Below are 18921 nucleotides of genomic sequence, written 5' to 3'. Positions count from 1 at the left end.
TTCCACATTGCACAGGAGGGCACAAGCAGAGATGTCTTCAGGAATACCAGGCTGCAGTGGTGCAAACCTTTCAATGATCTCAGTAGATCACGAAACGTTACTGCAAAGCCACACTCAACCTTATCTTGCTGTGCTACTCATCACATCCCCATAACTCTGCCTTCCCTACCCTACTCCTGCACATCCTTACACCAACTTATCTTGCACCTCCACCCATCCCTCTCTATTTACATTATCACTTCCCCATCTCACTAGCCACCCCTCACACTCACCCTCACCCTCGTGCAATCATACCAACTAACAACACACAAGGGTAGACACTTGGGTTTTTTATGCAATATTCATGTAAATTTTCTGTTAATGTGTTGACAAACATTGAAATCTTTATTTTCAACACTTTGCCTTATTGTACAGATCTGTGCTCACTTTGGAAGTGTCTTAGTGAGTTGCAGTGAATGGTGAGACATAACGGTATCCCCTGCAATGGTCATGAGTGTGAAAGGAATGGCTTGGTCATTGTAGGAATGCTTTATGGTGATGGTGTGGGGTGGTGTTAACCTGGCGCATCATGTGGCAGCCAGGGTGTACAGCATCAAGTGAAGTAAATCTGACCATGGTGATGCCATCCCTGGCGTCCTGGGCATCAATGTTGTCGGGTGCTGATGCCCTGTGTCCTGTGCGGCATCAGGTGATTATGGAGAAGGTTGGTGTTATTGTTGGTGATATTGGTGTTGGGGCTGATCGTGGAGGGATTCAGAGGACCAAGGTGAGATTTTTTCAAGGGCACCAATGTTGCTGGAATAGATGGCAGCTGAAGTTGAGATGACAGAAGCGATCTGTCAATGGTGAGAGAGCTTACTCCAAGGAGGTGACAGGGGATAGAGAGTTTACTCCAAACACTTCCAAACTGCATGCAGCTCAAAAGTGTCTTCCAAGTCCTGAAGGCTCAAGCTTCTGACATTGGAAAGTGAACAGCTGTGAAATGGTAGCTTTCATACCACTTTTGCAGCTGTCACCTATTCACAGCAATGGGGAGACATAGAGAACCCGACCCACTTAGCCGACGTGATCTCCGAACGACGTGAACCCCGTTAAAAATGTGGTAAAATAGAAAAAGGCTGGCAAAATAGTAGTAAACAAGCACTTAACAAGCAGTTAAGTATCTTAAATGACTCCCCCGCCGCTTGGCTGTCGGGTCTGTTCTGAAATCGCAGACCCGACACTTTGGAAACTTACATGGAGGCAGTTTCGCAGTGGGTTCCCAACCCGCTATCAATCATTTCGATTTTGACAGCGGACCCGTCTCCACTCTGAGCACCGGCAAAATTCAGCACTCAGTGTTCCCCAATTGGGGAGGGAAAGCTTCCTATAAAATGTCTGCTACTCCAGCTGTTTCCCACCAGTAGTTCTGAATCATAGAACAGGATAACAAGGAGTGACTTTGGATTCAATAAACAAGTATGTATCCCGCTATCTATCACTTAGGATTTTGAGGCAATTTAGTAAAATATCCTTCCTCTTTAAGTGTTTCTACCAGCCTTTTTAACCAGGCAAAAGGGATATCAATAACAGAAGATAGCTACCAGTGCTGTGTATTTTGTTTTATACAGATTTAAATGAATTACACTTATTACAAAGTACTGAGTGAGGAAATGTGAAATGTGTTTGTCACCTCCACCCACCTCCTGGGAGAGTCACTCAAGGCAGTATTTTCATCTCCTTCCCTTTTGCTTACCTGAGAACTATAACTTATGCCGGAACGTAGTTCCATGGGTGACGGCAGCCTTCCGGTACCTCACGGGAATTTCCATTCTTAGTGTGTGAGTCTAGATACTGTGATGTCAGACTTTTTCATTACAAGGGGCCTTATTTTCAAACCCCATCCTGTCCTCGCCTGAAGCCTACACAAATATACTTTCCAGCAGGGCTCACTGAATAGCAATCGCACCGTCCTGCTTAATTGTGTTTTTTTTTTAGCCCAGTGACACTGAAGCCAATTCTGCATCTCCACTGCAAGCCTGGCTAACTTGCCACAGAATAGGAATCAAACCCGGGATCCTACTGGTTTGAATAGCTTAGTACCATAACAGGTACTACTGAACCACATGCAAAGAACAGTCACTTGAGTGAGGTAGAGTCTAAGAAAAATTGTGAAAATTAAGGGAGGAATGGCATCAGTTCTCTGAATTTCTCTCAATCTTGATTTGAAAATCTGTTCTTTCCTATAAATTGGTTGAACTGTTTATTTAAAAAAAATGAGGGGTAAGATTGTTGCATATTTTCATTGCAACTTTATGATATTCCTAGTCATCTGGTCGCTTTTTCCAATCTGGAATTTCATGATTAGCACAGAAAATTCCTCTTGAACACCGAGTCTGCCTTAAAGTGTAGCTGTGTCCTTGTTTTATCACAATCTTGTCGTCTGTGTGTTTCGCTGCAAGTCATAAGAAGTCAAATTTGGCAACAGTGGGAAGGGATCGAATTACTGCAGCTGGCTTAAACTTAGGTTTTCCTCCTCAACATGGTTTGTTTTAAAGATTCCTTTTCATAAGTAGTAAGGGGCCCTTTTAACTGTTGGGGATTCAAGATAAGTTAGCAACTAGAGGGAGGTTGAAGGGAAATGCTTCAATCGGCAACAGCTTACAAAGTCATGTGTATATGTTTTATAAACCCGCCTCTTCCTGAGTGAGTTTGGATACTGTAGAATAAATCTAACTTGCCAGGCTAGCTGCAGCAGTCATCTCCACTGAGGTCATGAAAGAGTTTGTACAAGCACCATGTGTGGGGGGGGGGAAGTGAAAAGTCCGTATGCTGTTCTGCTACTGTAGCTGCTCTTTGGACTTGGTGTTAGGGAGTGGGTGGGAACTAATGAAGCTTAGTTCAAGGACTTCACTGAAAACTAAAATGTAAGTTTCCATGGCGGGGAAAAACAATCCAGCTTCTACAAGGTTTCAATATCTGAGGAGGTGAGTGAGTTTTTTTTTAACTAACACAAAAGATCACTCTAGCCTACTTTCTGTGCAAAGCATGTATTTTTCTGAGGTAAACCATTCTTATGGCCAAAGCTGGCCAGTTGCCAGTTTAAAAAGTTGTAAACACTGCTTCATGTGACTCTACTTAGTCTCCGTTTTAAACCAATTTGTTCACGTGCTAGCCTCTTTGCTAAGTATGTTCTTGTTAATGTCTTTGAATAATGTCTGTTGGATGTTAATGTAGCCAAGGATTTAAAAAGTGGAATGAAAGGCATACAGTTTTTAATTGATCTGTTCGCTAATAAAGTTAGAAAATCTGGCCCCTTTATCTCATTGCTGTTTGTGGCACCTTGTTGTGCACAAATTAGCTGATACATTTCTTTATGTTACAACAATGACTGCACTTCAAAAAATAATAATTCATTAACTGTGAACTGCTTCGGGACGTCCTGAGGTCATGAACTATATGAATACATGCTCTTTTTTCCCTTTCCTTTCCTTGCCGCCAATGTCTTGTGAGTAAAAGCACCACTTAGTGTGGAACTGGGCCATACAGACTAGGAGCTTGGCTGTGATGCCCTCCATGACTGAATAGCTTATCACTCATTGTGCGTCATGCCTAAAGACCCTGGTAGCGAGTTACCATTGCATGAGAATCCACACTTCAGCCAGAGTCAGTGCCTTCAGGAGATCAGGGGAGAAAACTGGGCCCGGGTGGAGGGGGGGGGAGGTGTTGAAGAAATCTGGTTTAATATTAAACATTAAAAAAAATCCCTGGTCCTCTTTAGCGTTTCCCTGCACTCCGCTTTGTCCCACACAAGAACACAGGCTGGAGATTTACTCACAGGCCAAGGCCACTAATAACCCTTTATGGCAGGAAGCAAAGGATAACGGTCGATGGGTGTTTTTGTGACTGGAATGCTGTTTCCAGTGGGGTTCCGCAGGGCTCAGTACGAGGTCCCTTGCTTTTTGTGGTATATATCAATGATTTAGACTTCAATGTAGGGGGCATAATTAAGAAGTTTGCAGATGGGGTTGTTGTCTTTGCAACAGAGGAGGCTGAGGGGAGATTCGATTGTGTCCTTCACTAGTTCCTGTTAAGAATGTCCTGCGCAAGCTGGGCCCTTGCCCGAGTATTTATACTCTCCCTGGACAGCGCCACCCGCAGGCCGCTCAGTATTATTTCATAAGTCTTTCTTTCATGAATGACTGATTCATGTCACTGGCGACACACAGCTCTACCTCTTGCACCACCTCTTAATGCCCCTCCACTGTCTTTGCATTGGTAGCCTACTTGTCTGACATCCAGTCCTGGATGAGCTTCAATTTCTTCCTATTAAACATTGGGAAGACCAAATCCATTGTCTTTGACCTCCTCCACAAGCTGCATTTCCTCACCACCGATTCCATCTCCATGCTTGACCACTGTCTCAGGTTCAACTGTTTGCAACCTCGCCATCTTATTCAGCCCCAAGCAGTGCTTCCAACCATTTATGCTCTCCATTACAAAGACCCCCGCCAAAACATCGCTCATCTCCGTCCCTACCTCAGCCATTCTGCTGAAATCTTCATCCATGATTTAATCACCTCCAGACTGGATGATTCCAATGCTCTCCTGATTGGTCTCCCATCCTCCGACCTCCATAAGCTTGAGCACATTTGTACAGGCTCTGTTGCCTGTATCCTAACCCACAGCAGGTCCCACTTACCCCTGTGCTCACTAACCTACATTGGCACCTCGTCCTCAAACGCCTCCAATTTAAAATTCTCACCCTCTCACACTCTATTCGTCCCACCATTGTCAGCTATACTTTCAGCCGCCTATGCCCTAAGCTATGGAATTCCCTCCTTATACCCCTCCGTCTCCTCACCTCTCTCTCCTTTAAGATGCTCCTTAAAACCTACCACTTTGACCAAGCTTTTAGTCACCCCTCCTAATATCTCCTTCTTTGGCTCTGTGTCATTTTCTGTCAGATCATGCTTGGGACATTTTCCTATGTTAAAGGTGTTATATAAATGTAAGTCCTTCATGAAAGAAACAGTTTGGCAACTGTGTTTAGGAAGGAAGAATAACCAGCACAATTGTGCGTCATCCCCAAGTTACACAGTAATGGATTTGGAGTGACTTTTATCAATACATTGTGTGTTTGTAAACTGATTAGGCTTAGTGAATTCTTTTTCATGGCCAGTGCTCTTTTAATGTTAACAGTTCTCCAAAATGATCTGATAGCCATGGTTCCCATGGCTAATGCATGCTGTGAATTTGTATTTCCATTGGCAGTCTGTCCTTGATATCTAATTGTGGCGCTTTTTAGGGTAGTCCATTGTGCTAAAAGTCAGCGTGAGGGAGTGGGATTGAATTATTGCACTAAGCTTACTGCTGGATGTTTGTGCTTTGGACGTTTCTTTCCTTTTTGTGCCTTGGGCATGCTCAGTTTTGTCGAGGTTTTATTATGTCTGAGAAGAACAGTTATAAAAGTGATGGTGACTATGCTGAGTTTAAGAGCAACATTTTTAATTTAAATCTTGCAGTTAAGGTGCCATCAGAATCAGTAAATTGCAATGTTTAAAACTTAGTCCTTTTTGTGGACAGCACTGAAAGTCTTTAGTGCAGTGATAAATTATACAGGAGTGGTGAGAGTAGCTGCCCTCGGCATAAAGGCAACATTTGACTGAGTGTGGCACCAAGCAGCCCTAGCAGAACTGAGGTTAATAAGAAACCCCTCCAGTAGCTGGAGTCATACCGGATACAGGGCAGGATGGAGTTGTCAGAGCCCAATCATTGCAGGCCCAGGCTGCAGGAGTTTCTCGGGGCAGCGTCCTCAGTTCAAACATCTTTAGTTGCTTCATCAATGACCGTCCCTCTGTCATAAGGTCAAGTTGGGCTGCCACTGCTAATTCTACTGTGTTCAGCTCCATTCACAAATCCTCTGATAATAGAGTAGCCCATGCTAGCCTACTGCAGGACTTGAACAACATCCAGGCTTGTGGCAGATAACATTTGTGCCACATCAGTACCAGGTGATAACTATCTCCAAAAACAAAAGGCCCAACCACCTCCTCCTGATCTTCAACAGCACCACCATCACTGCGTCCCTCACCATCAACATCCTGGAGGTCACTACTGACAAAAACTTAATGAGACCAGCCATATCAACATTGTGGCTATAAGAGCAAGCAGACGTTTGAGTCTAGGTACTATGTGACGAGTGACTTACGTCTTGATAAGTCAGGAGCGTAATGGAATAACTCACCATTTGCTTGGATAGGTACAGCTGCAACAACATTCAGGAAGCTCAATACCATCCAGGATAGAACAGTCTGCTTAAATAGGCACCCCTGCCACTGGACTCAATATCCACCCCCTCCACTACCCAGGATACTGTGGCTGCAGTATGCACTATTCCTAGGATGCACATTAGCAACTTACCAATTTACTTCGACAGCACCTTTTTACCTCATGACCTTTCCCACCAAGAGCAGCAAAATCATAAGAATGACATTACCTGCAATTTCCCCTCCAAGTGACGCACTATCCTGCCTTGAGCATATGCTGCTGTTTCTTCATCACTGCTGGGTCAAAATCCGGGAATTCCCTATATAACAGCATCATGGGAGCACGATCACCGCAAGGACTACAACGGTTCTACGAGAAGGAACAGTACCAGCAGCACATGGCAGTTAGGGATGGGCAATAAAAGCAGCCTTGCCAGCATCACCCACATCCCGAGAATAACTATATGGGGGGAAAATTCAGTTGTTTGCGCCTCCCGTTAGCGCCTTAAGAGGGCGCTAATGGGGCACAAAGCAACTAGCGCCCGGGCACGGCGATGTTTGCGCCGCTCGCGAAATTAACTAGACATTTTGCGGCAGTGCTAAACACTACCGCCACGACCTCCTGCGCCGGCAGATCGTGACGTCAGTCGAGTGCGCAACGCCCCGTTAGCGCCCCGGACCGGATATTGAATGGCACCCCCTGCCTTACCGCCTGCCGCTAGCAATGACAGGTTGAGGGGAGCGTTATGCTGTCAGAAAGGGACTGGGGGAGCGCTATTTAAAGGCGACCGCTTCCTGCCTTTTTTTGTCGGTGACATTTTTGCACCACGCATTCGGAGAGAGAGAGAGACTTCTGGAGAGATTCAACGCTGTGTGAAGGAGTTTTGAGTACTGAGCAGCACTTTGCAGGTTTATTTTGATTTGCCCTTCCTTGCTTCGCCAGCGCTCTGAGGTAGCGTCTCATTCCTCGGCCTTTGCGCCTTAAGACAGGTGTGAAGCGCCTGATTTAGCGCTCCAATCACCTCCAGGATCGATAAAAGCCAAGTTTGCTGTCGGAGGCGATAATTAGCGCCAGGCACTAAACTTTGCACACGGCCGATAATGGCGCCCCAAATGGGGCGAAACCGAATTTTCCCCCTATATATATAAAAACTGATAAATTTTGCTTCAGCTTTATTTCAGTCTTCAGTATTGTGTGGAAATTCTTCAGACATTTTGCCTCACTGCCTAGTGTAGTCTTCATTTATATTCTGCGTTTTAGTTCTGACCAGAAGGGTGAGGGAAACCCTTCTGGTCTCTGATGAATATTGAAGTCCAGCAGAGCACCAGCAACACAAAATGGAGGTTAACTGACTGGCAAGAATTTTCTACCAATTTCCATAATAAAGTGGAAACCCAATTTGTCCTGAATAAACTTGCTCTGTTTCTCCTGTGTATTGATTGAACTGCAATACCTCTTGTATAAGTGTTTGTTTTATCTAAAGAATTACAGTGCTGCTGCTGAATACGTTACCCTTCTAGTTTTATTATCCTTTAGTTTCTATCAGTGCCCTCGTGTTAATCAGTACCAAACCCTTAGTAAAACAAAATCAACATTTGTAGCTTGCAAAGCAAACATTTTTTCTAATGTTGATTTAGCACTGGAACACTTGACCATTGTTGGGCAGAACAAAATGATATTTGTTCCCTTTTTCTGGTGCAAAATTAATAAATAAATAAATTCATTTCTTTCTTCTGAAAAACAGCACATTTGGCAAGTCTCCAGCACTAACTACATAGATTTTATTTTGGAGTGGGTCGAACTACATAATCAGTCACTGCCAACATCTTGGAAATATGATTGTAATTTTAGCCACCTAGCTTTGAGATTGATTGGTATTTTAAACCTAGTTCTGAGAAGGAAGCAGATAATTCTGGGAGTGTATTCCAAGGCAAAGGTCTGGTGGTTTGACGAATCTGATTGGTTGAGGGATTTTCAGGTCTCTGTTCCGGGCTAGTTAAAAGTGAATTGGTGCAATTTACTAAAGTGCTTGCAACACTTGCATAACTTTCTGTTTAAGCAAAGGTGCTATAAAACAATTATTTTCAAATTAGATTGCCCCTCACTGTTTCACACTAAAATCTGTTCTATCTACATTATACACCGTGCATGATTGACCCTTTCAGTATTTAATATTGTAGATCCTCTGATAATGGAGACTTTGGACCTGCACTTTGTGGTAAGGAAGATTAGTTGTATTTGTAACTGGCCTTTTCGCCCCTCCCCCGCATTGGTTTAGTTACAAAGGGTTTACACGAAGCTCTTACAGAAAAGTGCCCTTTTTGCTCACCTGGGGAGTGGAGAAGTACTTGTGCACTGCAAGCTGTAAATGACCTTTGGCAATCGGGATTGCTGCAGGGTGTTCTGCTTGGGTGAGTATTGCCCAGTGAGGTGCTCTACAGGTGTGACCTGCTGCAGCAAGTGAAGGAAAAGCCAGGGACGTTTTGGAAATTTCAGGTGCTGTTAGATTAGCATTGCTCGCGAGTCTTCCGCAATAGCTTCCATCTGTACCCCTGCCTCAGCCCATCTGCTGCTAAAACTCTTATTCATGCTTCTCATTGTTCCTTCCATCTCGACTATTCCAATACTCTCCTGACCGGCTTCCCATCCTCCACACTCTGTAAATTACTAATCCAAAACTCTGCTACTTGTATCTTCTCCCGCACCAAGTCCTGTTCACCAGTCACCGCTGTCCTTCCTGACCTACGTTGGCAGGTCCTCCAATGTTTCCAATTAAAATTTCTCACTGTCGTGTTTATATCCCTCCCTATCTCTGTGACCTCCTCTAACTCTATAATTCCCCCAAATACTCGGTTTCTCTGACTCCACCCTCTTGAACATCCCCGCCCCCCTTTGTCCCACTATTGTCAGCTGTGCCTTCAGTCGGCTAGGCCCCATACTCTGGTATTCTCTCCCTATATCCCCTCTCTCCCTCTCCTCCTTCAAGATCTGCTTTAAATCTCACCACTGGACAAACTTTTGGTCACGCCTCCTAATATCGCCTCTGAAGCGCCTTGCGACATTTTTCTACATTTAAAGGTGCTTTATAAATGCAAGTTGTTGGTGTTATTGCTGGTAAGGATCATTGTAATTTTTATAACTGGAACATTGTAAGTTTTGAGCTATGCATTATTTTTTTAATAACTCGTGTTCTTATTTCTTGATTTGTTTCTCTTTTCTCCTCCCTCCCCTCCAGAAAAGACATCAGCTTTTCTATGGGACGGACTGAAATTGGCCCTACACCTCCATGGTTCACCTTTTCTGTGCATACATGGGGCAGGATTTTCACTGGGCCGTGGAGGCGGGATTGGAGGCGTGTGTGTGGGGGGGGGTTAAAATCCTGAAATCGGGGGGCACGAACCCAACCCGCCTCCATGCCAGTTTCAAAGGAGGCGGATACCCGACCCGCACTGGGACCCGCCTCCCTGAGACGGGAAGGTGATTAGTGCCAATTAACTGCCTGTTAACAGGCAGTTTTTAGCCTAATCCCTATTTTCATTCTTGAAGTGTGGGATTCCCGACGGCTCCAAACCACGCCAAGTTAGCGCTTGGAGGGGTCGAGATGTCCGGTGTTCAGGTGAGTGATGAGTGCAGAGGTAAGTGTGTTAGTGTTTAAAGAAGTTTTACTTAATGTTTACAGCCTTCCTTCCTTCAGGTCTCGGGAGTCCCCCATCTCACCGGCACAGAAAGCAGAATGGCCGCGATCTGTCAAAAATTGCAGCATTCGGCTTTCTGTTACGGGGAGATCTCTAAATCATCCTGAGAGGAAGGAATTAACTTGGAGTACAGATTGTCAGTGTTTGACAGCTTCAAGCAGCTGTGAAACGCTGATATTTCATCTGTCAAAAGGTCTTGACAGATGAAATGTCAATCTGTGACGTCACCTGTTGCCAGGTGGCCCTTTAAATTGACCTGCTGAGCCCGCTGGGTGGGCTCAACAAGGGTTAATCAAGTCAAAATCGCGTGGGTTGGCTAGAACTCGATGGAGGCGGGACTACAACCCCGAAAGTTGTAGTCCCGCCTCCTCAATGAAAATCCAGCCCATGATGTTTTAGCTCAAGTGCAGAAGTGGTGAACCACAGTGGATTATGGGGCAATTTTAGCCAGCCCTACAATCGACTGTTTTCCAGTCCTCATGCAATCAGTGTGGAAGGAGAATAGAAAAGCTGACTGGCAACCATAGGCAACAGTAGATGGAATATGATACCAGCTGCTAAAATATTCATGCAAGTGTTGATCTAAGGTAGGCTGTGTTGCATCCACAGAATTGTAAGAAGATAAAACCCTGTACACCCAAAAAGCACTAGAATTGACCTCAAGAAGCCTGTTGACTAACCGATCTATAACAACAGGAGTGAAGTTAGGAAACACTTCTACACACAAAGGGTGGTAGAAGTTTGGATCTCTTTTCCGCAAATGGCAATTGATGCTGGGCCAATTGATAATTTAAAATCTGAGTTTGATAGATTTTTGTTAACCAAAGGTATTAAGGGATATGGGGCAAAAGTTGGTATATGGAGTTAGGGCACAGATCAGCCATGATCTTGTTGAATGGCAGAACAGGCTCAAGGGGCTAAATAGCCTACTCCTGTTCCTATGTTCCTATCTCTTCCTCCCCCAACTCTGGCCCCTTCCAAATTCTCCCACACCCCATAGAAACCTACTGTTGTCTCTTCCCCTTGCCCCCCCCCCCCTCCCTCCCCTGTTGAGAAGCAACCCAGTCACTCCCCTCACCCAGCTGACATGCAACTTGGGCCTCTTCCAACTCCTCCTCGCTTTCCGCCTGCCCAGTTGAGAAGAAACTCTGCACCTCGCCTCTCCCCTCCCCTGGCCCTCCCCTTCTGCAAAGGAACTCGATTATCTTCCCCAGCCTGATCTCCCACACAGACCTCTGCAAACCCCACTAAGATGAAAACCTGCCCTGGACCACTGTCCTCACTCCCTACACTGAGGGGAAACTGGAGACTATCTAACCCCTGCACAATGAGACAAAGACCTACCCTCTCCCCGCCCCCCCTACCCAGAACAGACACAAATGTAAATGCCTCCCCACCAACTGTGAAGAATTGGACCATGACCCTTTGCAGCCCTCCCATCCCAATGAGAAGCAATTTGGCCCAGAACCTGTGCCACCCCCTCTCCTGCTCTCCTATTCTCTCCTCTCCTCCACCCATTCATTACTTTCTCTCCATCCACTTTCCCCATTGCCCCCTCCCCAAGCCTGACTCTTCATATCAATGCTTGATCTGAATACTACACTTGGGCTTCCAATTGTTCATTACTGGAGCATGAGTTCATTTTAAAACCTCTAGTAGAATCTCTTGGGGGATGGTGGGGGGGAGGAATAGGTAGGGTGCTGTGAATAGAAAAAACAGAAGAACAAGTACAAAATCAAAGTCACGTGGGCTGTAGCTGCTTCCTAAGTCCAATTAGAGTAGAATACCTTAAAAGCAGTGAGTGACTGAACACCTGACTTCAGGAATGGGCTAGAGAACTGGAGTTGCGTAACAGATTTAAATAGAATCATAGTTGCCAACTATTTGCTTTCCTTGCAGACCTTGGTTTTTCCAGCACCTGTTCGTGCGGAGGTCAGCAAAACAGCTGACTGCTGAAGTTGCTCCATAATTCACAGTGGCCACCACGGTGCCTGTGCCTGCTCTTTGAAAGAGCTATCCAATTAGTCCCACTCCCCTGCCCTTTCCCAATTGCACTGCAAATTTTTCCCCTGCAAGTATTTTTGCAATACCCTTTTGAAAGTTACCATTAAATCTGCTTCCACCACCCTTTCAGTCAGTGCATTCTGGATCATAACAGTCAGTGCATTCCAGATTATAACCCTCCCTCCTGGAACCACGATAGGGTTCCCCTTGTCCTCACCTTTCACCCCACCAGCCTCCACATTCAACGGATCATCCTCTGCCATTTCCGCCACCTCCAATGTGATCCCACCACCAAACGCATCTTCCCCTCCCCTTTCAGCATTCTGTAGGGACCGCTCCCTCCGAGACACCCTAGTCCACTCCTCTATCACCCCTTCCCCTTCGCCTGGCACCTTCCCGTGCAAGCACAGGAGATGCAACACCTGCCCTTTTACCTCCTCCCTTCCCACTGTCCAGGGCCCCAAACACCCCTTCCAGGTGAAACAGCGATTTACTTGTACTTCTTGCAATCTAGTATACTGTATTCGCTGCTCATGATGTGGTCTCCTCTACATTGGGGAGTCCAAACGCAGATTGGGTGACCGCTTTGCGGAATACCTCCGTTCAGTCCGTAAGGGTGACCCCGAGCTTCCGGTCGCCTGTCATTTCAATTCACCGCTCCATTCCCACTCAGACCTCACTGTCTGCGGCCTCTTGCATTGTTTCACGGAAGCTCACCGTAAACTTGAGGAACAGCACCTCCTCTTCCGATTAGGCACTTTACAGCCTTCCAGACTCAATATCGAGTTCAACAATTTCAGATCATAACCTCGGCCCCTATTATATTTTTATATTTTTTATCCACACCTTTGGTTTGTGCCTTTTCCTTTTCTCTCTCTCTCTCTCCCACATGGCAGCTGTCTCTCACTCTGCCAGCGCATTTCACACTTCATCTCGAGCCATTGTCTGTTTCTTTACCTGTCCTATTACCATCTCGTCTCCCCTTGAATATCTCTTAATGTCTCTTCTTTCATCCCCTCCCCCATTTCCCAGCCCCCAAACTGCCTTTTGTTTCATTTCCTGCCTTTTCTCTCAGTTCTGTAGAAGGGTTTCGATCGAAACGTTGACTCTATTTCTCTCTCCATGGATGTTGCCTGGCCTGCTGAGTTTTTCCAGCATTTTCTGTTGTTATTCCAGATCATAATAACTCGCTGCATAAAAAAATTCTCCTCATCTCGCCTCTGGATGTTTTGCCAACATCTTAAATCTATGTCCTCTGGTTACTGACCCTCCTGCCACTGGGAACAGTTTCTCCTTATTTACTCTATCAAAGCCCTTCATGATTTTGAACACTTTTATTAAATCTCCCCTTAACCTTCTCTGCTCTAAGGAGAACAACCCCTGCTTCTCTAGTGTCTCCATATAACTGCAGTCCCGAATCCCTAGTACCATTGTTGTAAGTCTCCTCTGCACCCTCTCTAAGGCCTTAACATCCTTCCTAAAGTGCGGTGTCCTGGATTGGACACAATACTCCAGCTGGGGCCTAACCATTGATTTATAATGGTTCAGCATAACTTCCTTGCTTTTGTACTCTATGGGCTGGATTTTGCCAGTGGGGAGCTTTTGGAGGCGGGACTCCCACTTGTCGGGGTTCAGTCCCGCCTCCATCAACTTCTGGCCAACCCACGCTATTTTCCTTTGATTGACCTTGTTAAGCCCGTCCAGCAGACTTAGCACGCCAATTAAGGGAAAGCCGGTTACAGAGAACGTCAACGTATGATGTTTCATCTGTCAAATTTTTGACAGATGAATTGCCATCGTTTGACAGCTCTGTGAAGCTGTCACACACTGACATTCTCTGTAGTTTGATGAGTTCTTGAATACAGGAACTCATCAAACCTCTTTCTTTTGCAGAAATTAGATGGATGTTGCATTGGAAAATGCAACAGCCATCTGTCATCTGTACTGCGGAGGTGTGAGACTCTCCGCATACCCACTGATTGAAGCCTGCAGGAAGAAACAAAGGTAAGTACACTTTTTCTAACACTTTCCACTTACCTCAGATACTCACCTCTCCACACTTGCACCCATCACTCACCTCCACAGCACACTTTTGGACCCCTTCGACCCCCACAGACCCACTACTCGCCTCGGTGACCCTGGTGGGTTTTGGAGCCTTCAGGAAGCCCACACTTGTGTGGGCAAAATGGGGATAAACCTCTTATCAGCCTGTTAACTACCTGTTAACAGGCAGCTAAGTGGCTGTAATTTTTTCCCGCCTCCAAGGAGACGGGACTCGATGCGGGACGGCTTCCTGCCTCCTGGCAAGACGGCATGGAGGCGGGCTGGGGGCGGGTTGGGCACCCGCCCCCAAATTCTGCCATTTTCCCGCAAACCCGCCTCCCCAGGGCTGGCAAAATCCAGCCTATGGGCTGGATTTTCATTGGGCCATGGAGTTGGGATTGGAGGCATGTGGGGGTTTAAAATCCTGAAATCGGGGGTCCCGCCCCCAACCCGCCTCCATGCCAGTTTCAAAGGAGGCGGGTACCCGCCCTGCACTGGGACCTGCCTCCCTGAGGCGGGAAGGGGATTAGTGCCAATTAACTGTCTGTTAACAGGTAGTTAACGGGCAGTTTTTAGCCTAATCCCTATTTTCATTGTTGAAATGTGGGGTTCCCAACGGCTCCAAACCACGCCAAGTTAGCGAGGCGGGCTGTCAGGATGAAGGGCTTGGAGGGATCGAAATGTCTGGTGTTCAGGTGAGTGATGGGTGCATGAGTGCAGAGGTAAGTGTGTTTGGTCTGTGTAAAGTGTTTAAAGAAGTTCTACTAACCTTTACAGCCTTCCTTCCTTCAGGTCTCAGGAGTCCCTCATCTCTCCGGCACAGAAAGCAGAATGGCCGCCAGCTGTCAAAATCTGCAGCCTCTGCTTTCTGTTCTGGGGAGATCTCTAAATCACCCTGAGAGGAAGGAATTAACCTGGAGTACAGATTCAGTGTTTGACCGCTTCAAACAGCTGTGAAATGCTGATCTTTCATCTGTCAAAAGGTCTTGACAGATGAAATATCAATGTGATGTCACCTGTTGCTGGGTGGCCCTTAATTGGCCTGCTGAGCCCGCTGGGCGGGCTCAACAAGGTCAATCAAGTCAAAATCGTGTGGGTTGGCCAGAACTCGATGGAGGCGGGGCTACAACCCTGAAAGTTGTAGTCCCGCCTCCTACCCGCCACCTCAATGAAAATCCAGCCTAGCGCCTCTGTTTATAAAACCAAGTATCCTGTCTGCTTTTTTAATGGCCTTCTTAACTTGTTTAGATCATGAACTATAATTTATGTGTGGTTTAACATTATGTTTCATCTTATTAACTGGCAAGATGTTCAGATCAAAAACACGATACCACCTCCGCGCTCAGAATGTTTCTATAAGCCTCGGGCTGGTAATATTTCAGATAAATAACAAAACAAAATCCTTTTAACTGCAGTAATTACCAGAGGTCCAGGCAGTTGCTGAATTGTATTATTGCGCACTGCAAAATCATTCGGTGGTGCTAAACCCATCTGAATAATAGTGTGTCCCCAAGGTCTATGTTAGATCTATGATTCTTTAAATAGGATGTTTCCCCAAGAACTACACGGAGGCTGTAACTTAACAATCAACAGGTGTTTACTGGACTGGAGTAGAGTAGTCTCAAGACTGGGAGTACAGAGGCAGGCTCAAGGCTTATATACAGGTGTGGTCACTGCTGGTACTACAGTATACAGGAGCTGTAAAAGTAGTTCTCTTAAAGGTACATACACTACAATTCCTCCCCTTTTAGATTAACAGTACCCATAACATTCAAATAACAATTAACACTTTAACATGCACATTAAACAGAAATAGTCCATTTATAAATTCAGTCTTTGGGGTGGCTTCCTGATCCTTTCTGGATAGCGCCTTTCCTGAGGTTCTTGTACTTGGTGCGGAGGTGATTCTGGCCCCTTTCCATCGGTTCCCACTGCTACTGTTTCTGAGGTAGATGCTGCCGGTATGTCGGGTTTATTCCCAGGTACGCGAGACATGGGGTTGACTCGTTCCTGTGACGCTAAGATCTGGTCGACGTGGTGTCTCTCAATGTTCTCCCTGACATCCACTGTGTACATTAATGGCCCCTGCCGTGTGCATATCGTTCCGGGTTGCCATTTCTCTGTTCAGTAATCACGGGCCAAGACTGGTTGCCCTACATTGAAGCTCCTTGTCGGCTTCTCATTGATGTGCTGGAATTGTTTATCCTCGACATTTCTTCGCACATTTGGCCTGAGCAAATCCAGGCGAGATCTCAACCTTCGGTTAAAGAACATCATGGCTGGGGTCTGGTTGGTGATTGTATGTGTCGCATTTCAGTAGGCTAACAGGAAATTGTCCACCTTCTGCTGCAGTGGAATGTCATCATTGCACATGGCCCTTACTGCTTTTTTAAAGGTTTGTACAAACCTCTCAGCCAATCTATTGGTAGCTGGATGATACGGAGCGGAGGTGTAATGCCTTACCCCATTCCTTTTCATAAATCTTCGAAACTCTTCGGACACAAACTGTGGTCCGTTATCAGAGCAAATCTGCTCTGGCAAGCCGTTCCTGGCAACGATGGTCCGTAGGACTGCAATAGTTTTCTCCGTGGTGGTGGAGGACATTTGGATCACCTCAGGCCATTACGAGTGCGCATCCACAGCTATTAAAAACATTGAGTCCATGAATGGACCAGCAAAATCAATATGCACCCGTTGCCATGGAGAGGAGGGCCACTCCCAAGGGTGTAGAGGGACATGTGGTGGTGCATTTTGGACCTTCTGGCATCCTGAGCAGCTCTTAGTTAGGTCCTCGATTTGTTGATCAATCCCCGGCCACCACACATAAGCCCTAGCAAGGCTTTTCATTTTCACCCCTCCCAGATGACCTTCGTGAAGCTTGTTTAGCACTCTCTCCCTTAACTTGGGTGGAATTACCACTTGGGATCCACACATCACTGTCCCCTGGCATACTGACAGCTGTTCTCTTCTGGATGAGAATGCTGGCAACAGTGAGTCGCCATGTGTTGGCCATCCCCTCACTGTCAAATCATATACCCAAGACCGTGCCGGATCATTGCGGGTCTCTTTCTCTATATCCGCGTTAGCTACTGGCAATCGTTCAATTATTGATGAATAAAATATCTCGATAGGGTCCACTGCTGGTGCTTCCTCCACAGTAGGCAGTGGCAAGCGTGATAGCCCATCAGCATTTCCGTGCTGTTTTGTGCCTTTATATTCTATTTCATATTGGTTCACCCCTAGAAAAAAGGACCATCTTTGTAACCGTTGTGCAGTCATCACCAGAACGCCCTTCTTTGGATTAAAGATGGAGACAAGTGGTTGGTGGTCAGTCAGCAAGGTGAACTTCTGTCCATGCAGATAGTGGTTGAATTTTTTTACTCCCCATACTAGGCTGAGGGCCTCCCTGTCGATCTGGGCGTAGTTGCGCTCGGCTGAGGTTAGTGACTGAGACGCAAAGGCTACTGGCCTCTCCAACCCGTCCGGGAATTTGTGCGACAACACTGCTCCAATACCATAGGGTGATGCATCACATGCCAACCGGATTGGTAGTGCTGGGTTGAAATGGGCCAACACCTCTTTTGATGTGATCAAATCTTTGCACTTCTGGAAAGCTCGTTTACATTCGTCATTCCACTTCCATAGTACCCCTGTTTGCAGTAGGGTATTCAGTGGATGTACTACTGTAGACAAATTTGGTAAGAACTTATGGTAGTAGCTCACCAACCCGAGGAACAACCTCAGTTGTGACACATTTTCCGGTGCTGGAGCCTTGACTACTGCCTCAATCTTTTCAGGGGACTTATGTAACCCCTCTTCATCAATAATGTGGCCACAATACGAGATCTGCTTCTGGAAAAACTCGCACTTGTGGTGATTAGCTCGTAGCCCATATTCCTTTAATCTAGCGAGCACCTTCTCCAGATTGGCGAGGTGCTCACTGTCATTTTCGCCTGTGACCAGGATGTCGTCCAAATAACACTGGGTCCCTGGAATTCCTTGCAGGACTTGATCCATTGCCCTTTGCCAAATAGCCGGAGCCGATGCTACCCCGAAAACCAGTCGGTTGTATTGATAGAGACCTTTGAGTGTTGATCGTGAGGTATTGTTTCCAGGCTTCTTCTACCTCCATTTGCAAATACGCCTGGGCCAGATCAATTTTGGTGAAGCGTTTACCCCCAGATAGCGAGGCGAAAATATCCTCAATCCGTGGAAGCGGATATTGTACCGTGTGAAGGACTGGGTTCACTGTCACCTTGAAATCCCCACAGATGCGGACCTTCTTTGGTTCCCCAGGCGTATTACTCAACGACCTCTTCATTACAGGGATGATGGGTGTAGCCCACTCGCTCCAGTCTACTTTGGACAGTACTCCTGAACGTTCCAACCCTTCCAGTTCTGCTTCAACGGTTGGTTGGATCGCATAAGGCACCGGTCTGGCCTTAAAAACAAAACAAAAAAACAAAAACAAAAAACACAAAAAAAAAAAACATTGGACTTGCATTCTCCTTTATTTTAATCGTTGCTGTTATGCCTTTGTGTTCCGAGTCCCTCCTGGAACACTTCTTGTGTGTCAGTTAGCATTTTTGACAGTCGTCCAGGTGTGGCGTCGTCATCCTTTTTGGCCTCAACCTTCAGTGCCTGTATGGGATGCCAATCTAGTTGTATCTTCCGGATCCATTCACGTCCTAGTAGTGGTGGTCCTCCATCTGGCAATACATATAGGTCCATTTTAGGTATTTCCTGGCCTTTGTATATCACTTTCACCCTTCTTTTTCCTTTGGGGTAGACTTTTTGCCCCGTGTACATCTTCAAGACAATCTCTGTAGCTTCCAAGGGTATATGTGGAAATAGCCGCTTGTAGTCCCTTTGGTTTATGACTGTTAGGGCTGATCCAGTGTCCAATTCCATTTTCACTTGGACTCCGTCT

The 18921-nt window shown here is 46.1% G+C and overlaps 1 protein-coding gene across 2 annotated transcripts in view; it reads left to right on the top strand.

Annotated features, from left to right (window-relative positions):
• The first annotated feature begins 2743 nt into the window (after positions 1-2743).
• acacb (acetyl-CoA carboxylase beta) overlaps positions 2744-18921 on the top strand; it is a 147549-nt gene continuing 131371 nt past the window's right edge. For both annotated transcript variants that reach the window (XM_085961310.1, XM_085961309.1), the window contains exon 1: positions 2744-2966. In XM_085961310.1, the coding sequence (XP_085817436.1) occupies positions 2917-2966 (50 nt within the window). In that variant the 5' untranslated portion in view covers positions 2744-2916. The remainder of the gene's footprint in view (positions 2967-18921) is intronic.

Source organism: Somniosus microcephalus, chromosome 19 (assembly GCF_052327205.1).
Source record: "Somniosus microcephalus isolate GS21.2 chromosome 19, FLI_Smic_1.0, whole genome shotgun sequence".
NCBI lineage: Eukaryota > Metazoa > Chordata > Chondrichthyes > Squaliformes > Somniosidae > Somniosus > Somniosus microcephalus.
The sequence above is the reverse complement of the archived record's forward strand: the minus strand, read 5'-3'. Positions and strand labels throughout refer to the sequence as shown.